Source organism: Peromyscus maniculatus, chromosome 20 (assembly GCF_049852395.1).
Source record: "Peromyscus maniculatus bairdii isolate BWxNUB_F1_BW_parent chromosome 20, HU_Pman_BW_mat_3.1, whole genome shotgun sequence".
NCBI lineage: Eukaryota > Metazoa > Chordata > Mammalia > Rodentia > Cricetidae > Peromyscus > Peromyscus maniculatus.
The window spans coordinates 61,190,735-61,205,064 of NC_134871.1; the positions used below are offsets into that span (position 1 = coordinate 61,190,735).

General features: G+C 39.7%; 1 protein-coding gene across 2 annotated transcripts in view; it reads left to right on the forward strand.

The window, feature by feature from the left end:
* Window positions 1–14,330, forward strand: part of Lrrk2 (leucine rich repeat kinase 2) — a 145,927-nt gene that overhangs the window by 99,735 nt on the left and 31,862 nt on the right. For both annotated transcript variants that reach the window (XM_076556638.1, XM_042264518.2), the window contains exons 38-41: window positions 344–490; window positions 3,875–3,975; window positions 8,230–8,420; window positions 13,714–13,874. In XM_076556638.1, coding sequence (XP_076412753.1) covers window positions 344–490; window positions 3,875–3,975; window positions 8,230–8,420; window positions 13,714–13,874 — 600 coding nt within the window. The remainder of the gene's footprint in view (window positions 1–343; window positions 491–3,874; window positions 3,976–8,229; window positions 8,421–13,713; window positions 13,875–14,330) is intronic.

The window sequence follows — 14,330 nt, forward strand, 5'->3', positions numbered from 1 at the left end:
ACAGAACTGTTAAGAAGACAGAAACACAGCATTTGCAGGTAGCAGCATTCTTGCCATGCATCTCCATCATAGATGTGGCGGAAATGGAGACCAAGAGTTTCCCAGTCAGAGGCCATCTGGTCTAAGTTAGGTGGGAATTCTACCACGTAGTGAGTGAACCGAGGAGTATGTGTTTAAAATTTTAAATACCTTGATATTAATATTTTAGGTGTTTATCAGATTTTTTTTCTAGAAAAATCTAAGGCTAGCAGGAAAAATCTAAAGATGTGTTTTTCTGTAAGCTAGGACCACGGATTTTTGTATACCTTTACATTTTAAAAATAATCTTTTACATACTTCTTAGGAGACCTGCTAATAAATCCAGATCAACCAAGGCTCACTATTCCAATATCTCAGATTGCTCCTGACTTGATTTTGGCTGACCTGCCTAGAAATATTATGTTGAACAATGATGAGTTGGAATTTGAGGAAGCACCTGAGTTTCTCTTAGGTAACTATCTCTGTTATATTTGAAATAACAACAAAAAAGAGGAGGATGCAATTTTCTCCTCTTGATTTAGAAAATAATCAGCTATTGTAATCAGATCTTTATAAATCTCAGCCATTTTTTTTATATATTTGATAGAATAAGTGTTCACTTGGAATGACTTGCTTTATAATTGTGTCGTGTTGCAGAGCTGGAGTTTGCTTTGTATACATGTTTGTAGACTAGATGATGAGGCTAGGCCTAGCAGGAGGCACAGGTATCTATGGACTCTGTCCTTGAGCTTCTTCTGCTCATGAGCAATGAGGTGGCAGAAGGGAGATCTTCAGTTGAAATAGCCATTCCTCACCCCAAGAAGGATATGTAGAGGAGGAACACTTCTGTACAGTCACTGAAGTGAAGCTCATAGGACAATATGGAACCTTTACCAATAGTCATAAGATTTAGGGATTAAAAATCAGGAGCATTAAATTGGTAATATACATGACCTATGTATATATATACACATTTTTTTGAGGGGGTGTGCCGAACAGTTCCTGGGTATTGACTGAATTCAATCAAAGGCTTTCAACAGGGCCTGATGAGAATCACCAAATTCACATAGCATCTTTAGGTGCTTTACCTAAATATTCTTGTTGCTATTATACCACTCTATATGTACCCTGAAGCTTAAGAGATATTTTGGACTATGCTTTATAAAGTTAAGAAGTTGACAAAGTTTAAAACTTGCAACTACTTCCTGAAAAAATGGTCAGCACATGATGTGTGATAGTGTTCTATCTGCTCAAGTGGCTCTTCCAGAATAAGAGCTGATGTTCTTGTAATGCCTTTGGTGCATGGAAGAACTCAGCACTCTAGTCGTTTCTTTTCAAAGATGTGTTAAGTTTCACCTCTAAATCAACAAGTGAAGGGTGCATATATTAATAGAATAAGCACACCCTGTTATATGTATACATTGTGGAATCTAAGCTAACTATTTGCAATATATATATATGGTCTTCTATGATAATCGTTTTTGGTGTTTTGAGAATGCTTAAAACTTGGCCTGTTAGCAATTTTCTAGGTGCAGTATGATACTGCTAAGGTATACTGTAAGTAGGGTGACGTTCTCAAGTTCAAAAATCTCTCTGGAAGTCATTGGAAAAACAAGACAGTGAGTGGATTTAACCTAAATGTTTCAAGCTAATTTGATTATGCTTGATGAGGTGTCTGCTATTATTGTATGTGAATACATCTATTAATTTAGCTACTATTAAGAAATACCTAAGATCTGTTAAGATATAATAGTATTACATAGTAGGAGGGAAATGAAATAGGATATATTCCTATAACCTGATATTTGTATTTCCAAAATCTGGGATATGACATAAAATGCCAAACAAATCCTTTAACACCCCCCATTCTTTTGTTCAGAGTGATGGGAAGTTTAGTATGAACGTCAATTTCTTAGAACTGTGTCAGTGAATATACTTATAATAGTGAGTTAACTCAAATTGCCAAATTGCCAGTTGCTGAGTATAGGCAAGTAGCAGGCACAAAGTGCCCTTTCTCTGAAGGGTCTCAAGTTGCCAGACAGACCTGGCCACAATATTCATCCTGATTGCAGTGTTTTTCGAATTAGTGGACAGGTTTGATCAGTTTATTAGGAATGTTCCCAAAGGCTACTTAAAAGCACTAATGTTTATATCTCATTAATTAGATAGAAAACATTTCTGTGGCTCCTGTCCCTTCGAGTGCTTAAAAGCTTGTACACTCTGCGTGTCTTTATAGAAAGCTGACTAAATCAAACCTTCTCAATCATTGCCATTGCCATTGTCATTTGGGGATCATTTGAGATCTTACTTGTCTTGTAGGCTGTTTATCAGAATCCCTTGTTTCTACCATGTGATGACTGTTTTATCTGTTTCCTATCCCATCTATGACAATTGTAACATCTCTCAAAGTTGCTAAGCCCCAGGAGATAGGGTCGAGCACCATATTTTCTAAACAACATCTATTTCTAAAACTTTTTTTTTTTTACAGTTAAAGAGTCCTCCCATATTGACACTAGAATAATTTGGACAGAACTGTTAGTCCCCATCCCAAGGATTCTATTTGTTTGCTTATTTTAGGACATGAGTGAATTTGCGGTTTCTCTTAATCTTTTCCTTCTCAGGGAGTGGCTTAACTGTTACACAGTGATTGTTTGATAAATACCACGACCAAGAGAAACTTGGGGAAAAGAGTTTATTCCAGTTCAGAGCATATACAGTCCATTATGAAGGGAGGTCAGAGCAGGAACTCAAGCCAACAACCCGGAGGCAAGAACTGAAGCAGAAACCATAGAGGAGTGCTGCTTACTGGCTTGCTTACTGTGGCTTGCTCAGCCTGCTTTCTAATACAACCGAGGGCCACCTGCCCAGATGCAGCACCACTCACGGTGGGCTGGCCACAGACTTTCCCACATTCCAATCTGATGGCGACATTTTCTCAATTGAGATTCCCTCTTCCTAGATGACACTAATTCCTGTCAAATTGACAAAAAAGCCAGTCGGAAGAGCAAGTATGAGGTAGACCTGAATATGTATAGATAGACTTATTTTGTAAAGATGGTTTTGGTATACTTCTGTAGACTTTTGTGGGTTAGAAGAGTTGGGCACATTCCGTCTTCAAAAGATTATTCTTCTGGAAAACCAGCATAAATAGGTGCTTCAGTGGTCTGATTTGATTGAGAACTAGAGGAGAGCCCTTGCTTTCAATTATCTTCCCTTCCTAGGTATCAGAAACACACAATAGCAGTCCTCAATGTTATATTTTTGTTGGTCACTCAAAGAATGTGACAATGATTCTCAGATAGGAAAGGTCTTTACAGAATCAGGACTCTCTACACCCACCTGAAATGCTGACATATCTTCCATGCATGTGTTTCTTCTCTCTTCCCCTTAGGGTTTTATTTTAAACATCAGAATGATACTGAAAACATCTCATTTTATTTTTATCAGATATGTACAGAAAGTGGACTTAATATGAGTTGGAGGCAAAAAAAAAATAACAGCCTGGTTTGTTTTCAGTGGGCTGTGTTTGAGATTTGCAAAAGTATATAGAATAGCATTTAGACAGTGGCTTGTGGCTGTTTGTGAAAGTGTGCAAACTGTATCTGCATATAAAGAGACGAGGTTAGAGGAGTAGATCATGGACAGATGGGAGAGAGGAAGGCTGGGGGACAGGTCCATGAATGAATTTGACTGTGGCTTTACTGACTAGAAGGGAAGGGAAGCATTCCAAGAAGCTGATTCTATAAACAAGGGACCAGATTTTTCTGAATATACAACAGATACAATTATGGCACATAAAACATTTCTGGTTTCTCTACTTGAGAAGATTAAATGCTTCCTCTTTTCTTCCCCAAAGGTGATGGAAGTTTTGGATCAGTTTATCGGGCTGCCTATGAAGGAGAGGAAGTGGCTGTGAAGATTTTTAATAAACATACATCACTTAGGCTGTTAAGACAAGTAAGAAACCCCATGATGTTATTATATTAACTCATGACATTTTCTTTTTACTAGGAAAATTTTATTTCTTATAAATATGTCAAAATATAAAATAAGGATCCTCAAAAATTTGAATCCCACTTCTTCCTCTCCTTATCGAGCTAGAAACTTTTGTTTTTTTGCTGCTAAGTGATAAAGCAAAAAGCATTTTGAAAATTCCTCTAATTAGTCTTTAAGTCTGAGGTAAAACCAGGGGGAGATTCACATTTCCTATTTCTCTTGTTAGCCTTGGCATTCGGGACGTGCACCATGGGCCAGTCAGAGGACATTCACCAGTATTTCCTGGAATGTAGAATCCTGAGAACTATCAGGGATGTGTTTTGTCTCTTGTGCCCCACAGTATTCAGACCCTCATCGGCTTCTGTTTGCTTCTGCACCTGAAGTCTAGCAAGTTCCTGATCTCATATTCTATTACCCGCCCCTCCCGCCCCATCCCATCCCCTTTTCCCAAGGCAGGGTTTCTCTGCATAGCCCTGGCTGTCCTGGAACTTACTCTGTAGACCAACCAGGTTTTCCTGGAACTCATAGAGGTCTGCCTGCCTCTGCCTCCTGGGTGCTGGAATTAAACCTGTGGGCCACCACTGCCTGGCTAGACTCTATTTTCTACAGAGTATTTTTTCTTCATTTCCTGTGCCTGGGAGATATTGACATGTTAGTGGACATAGACTATACTCGTTATTAAAGGGTGATATCAATGAGTAAAGATAAGAAATGGCATACATTTTATTTTATAGGATTGTGTGCTCAGGTCACCACTGTCTGACTGGGAGCCTTTACAGGCTGGGTACTGTTGACGTATGCTTTTCAAGTTCAGGTTATATGGGCAGGCGGCACTCAACAGAGACTATAGTGACTCCCACAGTCAGGATGGCTTTACTCAGGAGGTACTGGACTTTACCCTTCCCGGTTCACACTGCACTATTTTCCCTTCTTAATTTGTTGGAGAGTTCTAGATACTTAGTTCTCTGCTCTGTGTCTCTCTTAACTCAGAAGCTTTCTACAGCCAGTTTCATCCAATAAATCCCTTTGCCTCCAGCCTTTGAAAATAAAATGAAAGAACCTTGCCACCGCATTGCTGATTCAGTCCAGCTGGTCTTTGTAATTCGCTTAACTGGTTTCATTTTCTCAAAATGGCCTTTCTTAGTGTGATGAACTAGTTCTAGCCTGGGCAGTTACATTCCACAGACATAGGGGAATTAGACACATGAAGTCTTATGTCTCAAAAGAACCAACAAAAACCCTCCTACATAATAGCCCAGTAAGTAAAAAAAATGACAGCTCTGGGTCTTAATGAAGTCACTGTCCTTTTCTTGTCAAACACTTTTGTTCTGGGTAATGGTGTGTGCACGTTGGTGGAGATCTGTGTCACTGAGCCAATCACTGTGCCAGCAAGGGTTATATTGTTTAGAATATTCCCACCACTTGATTTTGTGGCTAGGACTGGGGTCTGTTTTCCTTGAAGTCACTGAATTGCCTAGGTGAAGCAAAATCTCAGATACTCTTAGAAGGAGAGAAAAGGGACCGCAGAGCCAGCAGGAGCTGCTCTAGTCCTTGTTTGGGTGCTGGTAGGAGTTATTTCCTTTTTCTTGACTTTCTGTTCACATTTGGAATAAGGAGAGACAAGACTGGAAGAAAAGTAAACTAACTGTTAATTCTGCTGTCATTTAATAGAACTCTAATTTTGAATCTATTCTCACAGTTTTTCTTAATTTATGAAAAATACCATTTGTGACTGAATCCAAATAAATATGGAAAACTTTTAATATTATAGTACAAACTTTTAGTCTGAATAATGAAAAAACTTATTTCAAAGAATGCTGAGAGGTTGTTTTTATTGGTAATATCAAAAGTCACACTGTAGTTACAGAAACAAAACATTTTTTTAAAGTGAGGCTAGTCTTTAATTCTAGCATGATCTCTTTCAATCCCAGGGTAATTTGTCAAATAAATTGATTTTTCAGGCTATGTATATATGGTATTACATTCTAGAAAGTTTGTAATATATATACATGGAATGCTTGGAAGAAGCAAAACACTAAGAATATACACAGAGCTGGTCAGTGTATCAGCACTGAGGTGTACTGGAGGAATGATGGAAGAAACACAAAATGTAGAATGTACATCATATACTTCTTTACTTGAAGAAGGAGCAAAAGAAGAAGAAGAAGGAGAAGGAGAAAAAGAAAAGCATTTTGTGATTAGTGTTGCATTTGGAAGGTTGTCTGCCATGGATATGACCTGTTGCCTGCCCTGGCTCCTCCCTGTCAACCAGGAAGATGGTCATTACCTATTCTTTCTCCTTTCTTGTCCGAGTCACCAAAGTGCCTTTCCAATATAGAAAACCTGGCTTAGTCTTTTGACCATGTCCAGGAAGGTAAATAGAAGGAATGGGGCTTCCGAATATCAGGTTTAGCTAATTGAGCTGATCAGACATTGTATGAAAAGACTTCTCTCTCCTGAGCAAATATGACTGCAGTATCAAGCTCTGTTCTTGGAAAAGCCTTTGCTCTCTTGGGATAGCAAACCTCTCTGTGTTAGCTTTCAAAATTCTGCAGACAGTCAAGTCAGCATGGGCACTCCACAGTTTTGAAGCCCCTTGTTAGGAAGCAAGGCTTCTCTTATCACACATAAAACCCAAGTCAGTTTACTATCACAGAAGATAAAAAGTTCATCTAGGGATGATTGGTGGTGGCAATGCTTTTAATCCCAGCACTTGGGAGGCAGAGGCAGGTGGATATCTGTGAGTTTGAGGCCAGCCTGGGCTACAGAGTGAGTTCTAGAACAGGCACAAAGCTACATAGAGAAACCCTGTCTTGAAAAACCAAGAAGGAGGAGGAGGAGGAGGAGGAGGAGGAGGAGGAGGAGGAGGAGGAGGAGGAGAAGAAGAAGAAGAAGAAGAAGAAGAAGAAGAAGAAGAAGAAGAAGAAGAAGAAGAAAAAGTTCAACTAAAGTATGGTGCCAGATTAAAGAATATATGGAGGAAAGATCAATGGAATTCAGAAACACTACCATAAGAAACTCCAAAGTAGTCCTCTATGATATAAAAGTGGTTTAGAAGAATGTGCATGTTGAAATAATAAGCCTCAATTAAATTACACTCTCAGAGTGAATGTACATATCCAGAATACAGTTGAACATGGACTTCACATACATTAATGCTATCATTAAGGAGAGTGTTGAGCTGCTTGAGGTGTGATGTAGAGAAAGGTCCATGAAAGCTACAATAGCATTTCTGTTTCTTGTAGTTGGGCATGGCTTCAAGAAGGTGAGCCAAGGTGGGGCCACTTAAGGAAGTAGTGGTGTTTGACTAATATCTGACTGTGAAGAGGCTCTTGGCCCTGCAAAGGTTGGGGGAATCTCAAGGCTGAAGGGTTAGCATGGGCAAAGATACAGGCTGAGAGGAGCTAGCATGTACTTGGGATTGAAAGATTCTCATGTGGCTGAAGGATGGTGAATACAGACAAGGATGAAAGAAAGTAGGGTGTAGGAGGTAATGTGGAGCTAGGTCAGGTCTTTTCATTTATTTGTATAAATGTTTGTGATGCCACATGTGTGGGGGTGCCCATGGAGCTGTAAAAGAGTGTAGGATCCCTGGAAGCTGGAGTTACAGATGATTGTGAGTCATCTGATGTGATTGTGGGGGCTGGGGACTGATCTTGGGTCCTCAGGCAGAATAGCAAGAACTCTTAATCGCTGAGTCATCTCTCCATCTCCTACACGGGATTTTAATATAGGAGCAGTAGGAAGGCATTAGCGTTTTCAGGCAGGGTCATCATCTGCTCCTGTGGTCTTGCCCATGTGTCCTTAGCAAACCTTGTGGTTTTGAACCAGAGGCTACAGTTTACCCCTTATGTCAGTGAAGGTTGACTCAACAGTGGTTGCTCTGAGTCCAGGGCTGAAATAGATTCTGTGACTTGCTACAATTTAAGGGTTAGAATAACCTGACCTGTTAGTATGACCACCTCTGCCTGCCACTCCAACATTAAGTGTTCTCATAAAAGCAGATCAGAAGGAAAAACAAAATTAAAAACCGCAATTTGATTAGTAGTGCAAAATTAGTGGTTAGAATTTCTTTTAAAAAGCTCAAAGAGCAAGAAAACATTTACAGCAATCCAGTCACTCAGGGAAAACTGGTTTACCGAGTTGAAGAACTATAAGTTACCAGGCAATGGATCCGTGATGGTGTGAGACTCACATGACTCTGGCCCCTTGCAGGAGCTGGTGGTACTTTGCCACCTCCACCACCCAAGCTTGATATCTTTGCTGGCAGCTGGGATTCGTCCTCGGATGTTGGTAATGGAATTGGCCTCCAAGGGTTCCTTGGATCGTTTGCTGCAGCAGGACAAAGCCAGCCTCACCAGAACCCTCCAACATAGGATCGCGTTGCATGTGGCTGATGGCCTGAGGTAATGGGCTACCACTGTCCTCTATTTAGTGCATGAGTAGTGTAACCCCGAATTCACCCCCAGGCTCTAAGAACACCACTTCCTTGTTGTACTCTGCTAACAATCCGTCCCTTGGTCGAGGTTTGTAACTTTATAATATAATAAATAGCAGGAGAGCACAGAACTTCATAGCTGGCAGTAGTAGCACTTCAACCTGGTATTCATGCTCTTACATTCATAATCTGAACCTTAGATGTGTGCATCTCCAGGTAAGTATGTTAGGCCTCCAAACATCAAGGGAAGTAGGAAGTAGAGACATTTTAATCATGGAAAACTAGTCTATATTTCTGAAGCAGATCAGAGTGACAAATGTTGAATTCCACATGGAAATGTCATGTGACTCAGAGTCACAGCCAACCCTGAGCTGGATGCTAGAAGTAGCCTTTGAGGCACAGCAGCCCAGAGTAGAAAGATCATTCCTGAAGACAAAAGACCTTCATAAATCACTGCTGCATATACTCAGCAGTTGTAATTTTTGCCTTTCTAACCCCTACCCATCTTTTAGCCTGAACACTATGCATAATACTGAAGACTTTTGTGGTAATTGTAGGCTCCCAAGTTCAATCCTTGATATCCTTCTCATTGCAATTTTTTCCCCCAACCATGGTTTGGCTTAGTAGCCATCCTTCATTCCTTCTGTCCTTCTGAGCACTTACTTACCTAGTCATTACAAGAATATTTCTAACTTTTCATGTACCTAGTCTCACAATTCTCTCCCTTGGCATCTTTACATCCCCATCATTTCCCATTACCCCTGCACTACCTGTGTACCATTAAATAGCTTGGGAAGAACATAGATATTGGGCTGGGCGGTGGTGGCACACGCCTTTAATCCCAGCACTCGGGAGGCAGAGGTAGGTGGATCTCTGTGAGTTCAAGGCTGGCCTGGTCTACAAAGCGAGTTACAGGAAAGGCGCAAAGAAGCTCTGTCTTGAAAAACCAAAAAAAAAAAAAAAAAAAAAAAACCAAAAACCAAAAAACAAAAAACCAAAAAAAAAAAAAAAAAAAAAACAGTATCATAAACACAAGTACCACTGTGCCCACGTTTCATTTATGTCTCTCTTGTCTTCAGGGCAAGGCATTTCTGTGTTCCTGAAGCCTGGGGAAAGGCTGCTCTGATGATTCAGGGCTACAATAGACATTGGATCGGATCTTTCTCCTGTTGTAGACCTACTCCTCCTCCCTTGCTTCCTGGTTGCTGTGTTCTGCCACATGTCTTTCTGAGGTCTCTGAGTGTGCCTAGGCTATATACCCACTGCCTGACTAGCCTGCAATGCCCAACTCCTGGGTATTTTGGCTTGTCTTTTCATGTAGGTTTGTCCTGTTAGCTAAATCCCATTCTAGCTTCCAGAACAGGGAGCCCTTAGGAAACGCGTGTTGGCAGTAGGGAGGGAGGCATAGGCACAGTACCCCCGCACCTACCACCATTTTTCCGGGCAGTAGATGCAAATTCCTCCTGCTCTGAAAGCCTGTGAGTAGTCCTTTCAGACAGCATTGAGAAAGGGCGTGAGCAGGAAGGAAAAGAGGCAATTATCTCCTCCAGGACTTCTGAAAGCCATGCAGATTTGGAAATTTACCAACATGCAGGCATTTGGATTTGGGTTGACATGTGGGCTTTCGAACACCAGGGGGAGCCTCACGGTAAACTGAGCTTGGCTTTACAAACCCATCACAATCGTTTTCTTGATTTAACTGATCCCGGGTCCCAGATTTTCCTCCATTTTTTTTTTTTCATGTAATCCTGCAGTGTTAATTTATAAACCGAGGACTTGCTGTTTTTACTCAATACTTAAGTTGCAAGTCCACAGCACCATAGGCTCAGTCTCCCTGGCCTTTATTTCAAATAACAAGTCCCATGTTTTTGTGAAGCCAGTGGAAGTTTAGCAAATGCTTCAGTCCTGTGTCTCATTTGTTCTTAGTCTAAAGCCAGGAAGAAACTCTAGATCTGGTCCCCCAGGAGGTACCTACTGGAGAGGTACCAGTAGCTGTTAATCTTCCACTAACACTAAATGTAATTTTAAAACTCAATGTTAAAAAATTGTATGAAAAATACCTTTTCAATAAAGAAAAATAAATATGTATATATTAAAAATTGTAATTTCAAATAATTGTTAACATGTGACTATAGCTACGTGGTAGAAACAAGTAATCAAATCTTGTGTCTTTAAGGTTTGTTAGTTAGTGTAGCTATTTAGAATGACACATAAAAATGTCTTTATGTTATTAATCTTTTCATCAAGATCCTGTCTTTAATTCAGCACCTTCCCTTCAGCTTTTCCTCAGAATTCTCACATAGCTTCTAAAACTTCCTGTGTTTCAGTGTGTTCAAACTTGAATTTATTCTCCTTGCTATGGCCTCCTACCTTGAGCATGTGCTTTCTCCTGCATTCCCCATTTGTCAGAACAGGACCAGTACAGTCACAGAAAGATCACGTTTCTCTCCATCTACAGCTAGTGTCCCTTTATGAGTTCACAGTTTGCCTAGATTACACAGTGAAACCTTGTCTCAATATCAGTCTGTTGATCAGTATCTATATCATCTATCTATTATCTACTTTGCTATATATTCATCTATCAATCATCTATCTATCTATCTATCTATCTATCTATCTATCTATCTATCTATCTATCTATCTATCTATCTTTCATCTATCTATAATATGTCATCTACCTATCTATATGTCTATGTATCTACCAGATCTTTTAATATATTTTATTTTATTTTTTGTTTATGGAGACAGGGTTTCTCTATGTAGTTTTGGTGCCTGTCCTGGATCTTACTCTCTAAACCAGGCTGACTTTGAACTCACAGAGATCTGCCTGGCTCTACCTCCCGAGTGCTGGGATTAAAGGCAAGCGCCACTACCGCCCAGCTTATTTTATGTTTTATTTTTTTATAATTTCCTTTACTTTTATGTCACTATTTCCACTTTGATTCAGTCTCTAGAGGCAATTATCAGAATATTTCCCCTGAAATAAAAATCTAATCATATTTGGGAGTCCCTGGTATTTCCAGTTACTTACAAGGTACACCTAGTTCTGTGGTGTCAGGGCGCTTTCTGCGTGCCCCTTGGTTTCCTTTGCAATCTTCACTCCGTGCCATCTTTCTCATCCACATTCTAACCAGGCTGGTGCCCATAGATCTGCCCTTCTTTCCACCGAGTGCTCTGCTGGAGAACTCATTTCTCTAAGGGTTCACTGGCATGCCCTCTCTACCATAAAGCTCAGCTTCTTCACGGAGAGTGAGTCTTTCTTACATGTATCTGTATTTGCTCATTTGATTTTGTTTTTGTGAGTCAGAGACTCATGTGGTAGCCAGGCTGACCTTTAAACTCTCCCTTTTCCTGCCTCATCTTCTTAAAATGATGTAGACATTGGTTTCTTCAGCTTTTAAAATGATTTCACTTATCTTTGTTATTATTACCTTTTTTCTGGTTACTTTTCTTCCTACTGTTTGTAAGAATATTTTCTTCTTTGCAATGAAAACAAAGCTGTTCTGAGTTAAGGTCTATGGACAGAGAGGATGGTGAGAACTGTCTGAGACGCTGCTTGTGTTTCTTGGACTCTGCTCCATGGAAGACTCTGCATTGGAGAAGGACTGGCAGGGATTATTGTTCGCCTCACGTTGAGAGCTGTGTGGGGAGGGAGAGCCTGTGCATTTCCCTTGCTGCTTCCTTGGCACTTGACACTCACACACTTCTGCCACCTTACTGTAGCCAAGCGCCTGTCTTTTCCTAGACTGTGACCCTCTTAAAAGCAGAGGTACAAAGAAGGCTTTGTGTCCACTAATGAGTGATCCCCATAGACAGATGCCCAATGCATATTTGTTAAAGGAATGAATGCATGCTATTTTCAGCATAATATATTCGGGATAAGATAAAGTTAACCTTAATTTATAGAGATAGGGGCTTCTTAGAGATTCTTACAATAAGGATGATTAAAGACAGACTCAGTATAGTTTATGTTAATAAAATATTTGACAGTACTTATTCTTAAACAATGCTTCAATTTATTTGTCTGAGTTATTGTCACTGAGAAATAATTTGTGCTAATTACAATTTCAAAAGCTTTTTTTCTTTTCTATTACAGGTATTACAATTGCACTTTTAAGATTAAATTCCATAATTAAATATTGTAATTAAACCAGATAACCTTGATCTCCAAATGACATAATTTTAAATTGACTATATTTTAGTCCTAGAAAGGTATTCTGAAGGAGCCTGTGTTTTATCTGTGATTGAGGGAGGGATGTGTTACAGCAGTTTGGGATGCTGTTTGGTGATGTATGTTTAATTTTTAAATTCTTAATCCCCTGTTTTTCCTCAAGAACAGCTAATGGACTTTCAGTAAGTCCTTAGCAAATTTTCCAGTCAAGCCAATTACTCTTGCTAAGGTCAACTTCATTAAAGAATTTATGTTATTGATCAGCCCAAACTGTATATCCTGAAATACACGGATCTGATGTCATGGCCTATGTACATCCTGGAAGAGAGAATCAACCCAGTAGTTGATGGCGTCAAATGACACACTCTTTCTAAGCTATTGCCCAACAGATGGTTTCAGATGTCACAGCCTCTCTATTTCTAATGCCTCAGCAATGATTGGTAGGAGGTAATAGGGTAAATATTTTTTTAAAATATAACCTTAACCAAATTCCGAACCACAAATAAACAAAGGATTTTAACAAATCCTCCATTAAGTCCTGTGAAAAATTGTCCTTTCAGAGAAGGTCACAATATTCCTGTCAGGTCAGTGGACAGGGAAAGTCGGCAATTTAAAGAGGTCTAATGAGAGGTGATAACAGTTGTGTTAGGGTTGGGGAAACTGAGGTCCTCCACCATGTTTGCAGAGTGAGTAATACTTGGCTGAGATTAAAACGTTGTGTTTTATATTAAGTAATTTTTAATCTTTGCTCAAAAATGCCCAAATCCAAGTACTCTTTGACTCCATCTAACACCCAGATATTGTACAGGCATCACCTTGCTCTTTAATATTTGATCTTTATGTTTTAAGTTTGTTTGCAGTATATCCTTCAACTGCCAAGGGCAAAGTTAACATAGTATTTTTGATGTTTTGCATAAAAGACATGTTTTAAGTTTTGTTTGCAGTATATCCTTCAACTTCCAAGGGCAACGTTAACGCAGTATTTTTGATGTTTTGCATAAAAGACATAACATATTGAGAAAAATTATGACCCAATTAATCTAATATGACCAAACCTTTTGGTAAGACTTCCTGTGTGCTTTTCTGACAGATACCTCCACTCAGCCATGATTATTTACCGTGATCTGAAACCCCACAACGTGTTGCTCTTTACCCTCTATCCCAATGCTGCTATCATCGCGAAGATTGCGGATTACGGGATTGCACAGTACTGCTGTAGAATGGGAATAAAGACATCAGAGGGCACCCCAGGTAGGAGCCGAAGTTATACTTTTTGCAGTGGCTAACCAGTGTCCTCAGGTGCGGGTGTGGGAGAGCCAAAGCAGATGTAGCCTATCACAGTGTGAACAGATGTTTACTGTCTGAATAGTGATGGCGTCACTATTTCATCATCCTATTTCCAACAACAACAACAACAACAACAACAACATTAACTTGTAACTTCCTGAGCCAAAAACTGAGCTAAAAGGAGAGGGTATTTAATGCCATTATATTTTTAAATGCTGGATTTCTCTAATTTCAATGCCTGTTGTCTTTTTGCTCAAAATACATGCTTTCCCTTTTATTGGCTACCTGTATTTGCAAGTAGGTGTGTATTCTCCTAAGCATCCATATTGCATATGAATGTCTCTGGTCTGTTCAGTCGCGATGGAAATAGTTACTGTCTCTTTAGTACTTGCTGTGTACTGGGCTCCGTGGCAGGTGCAT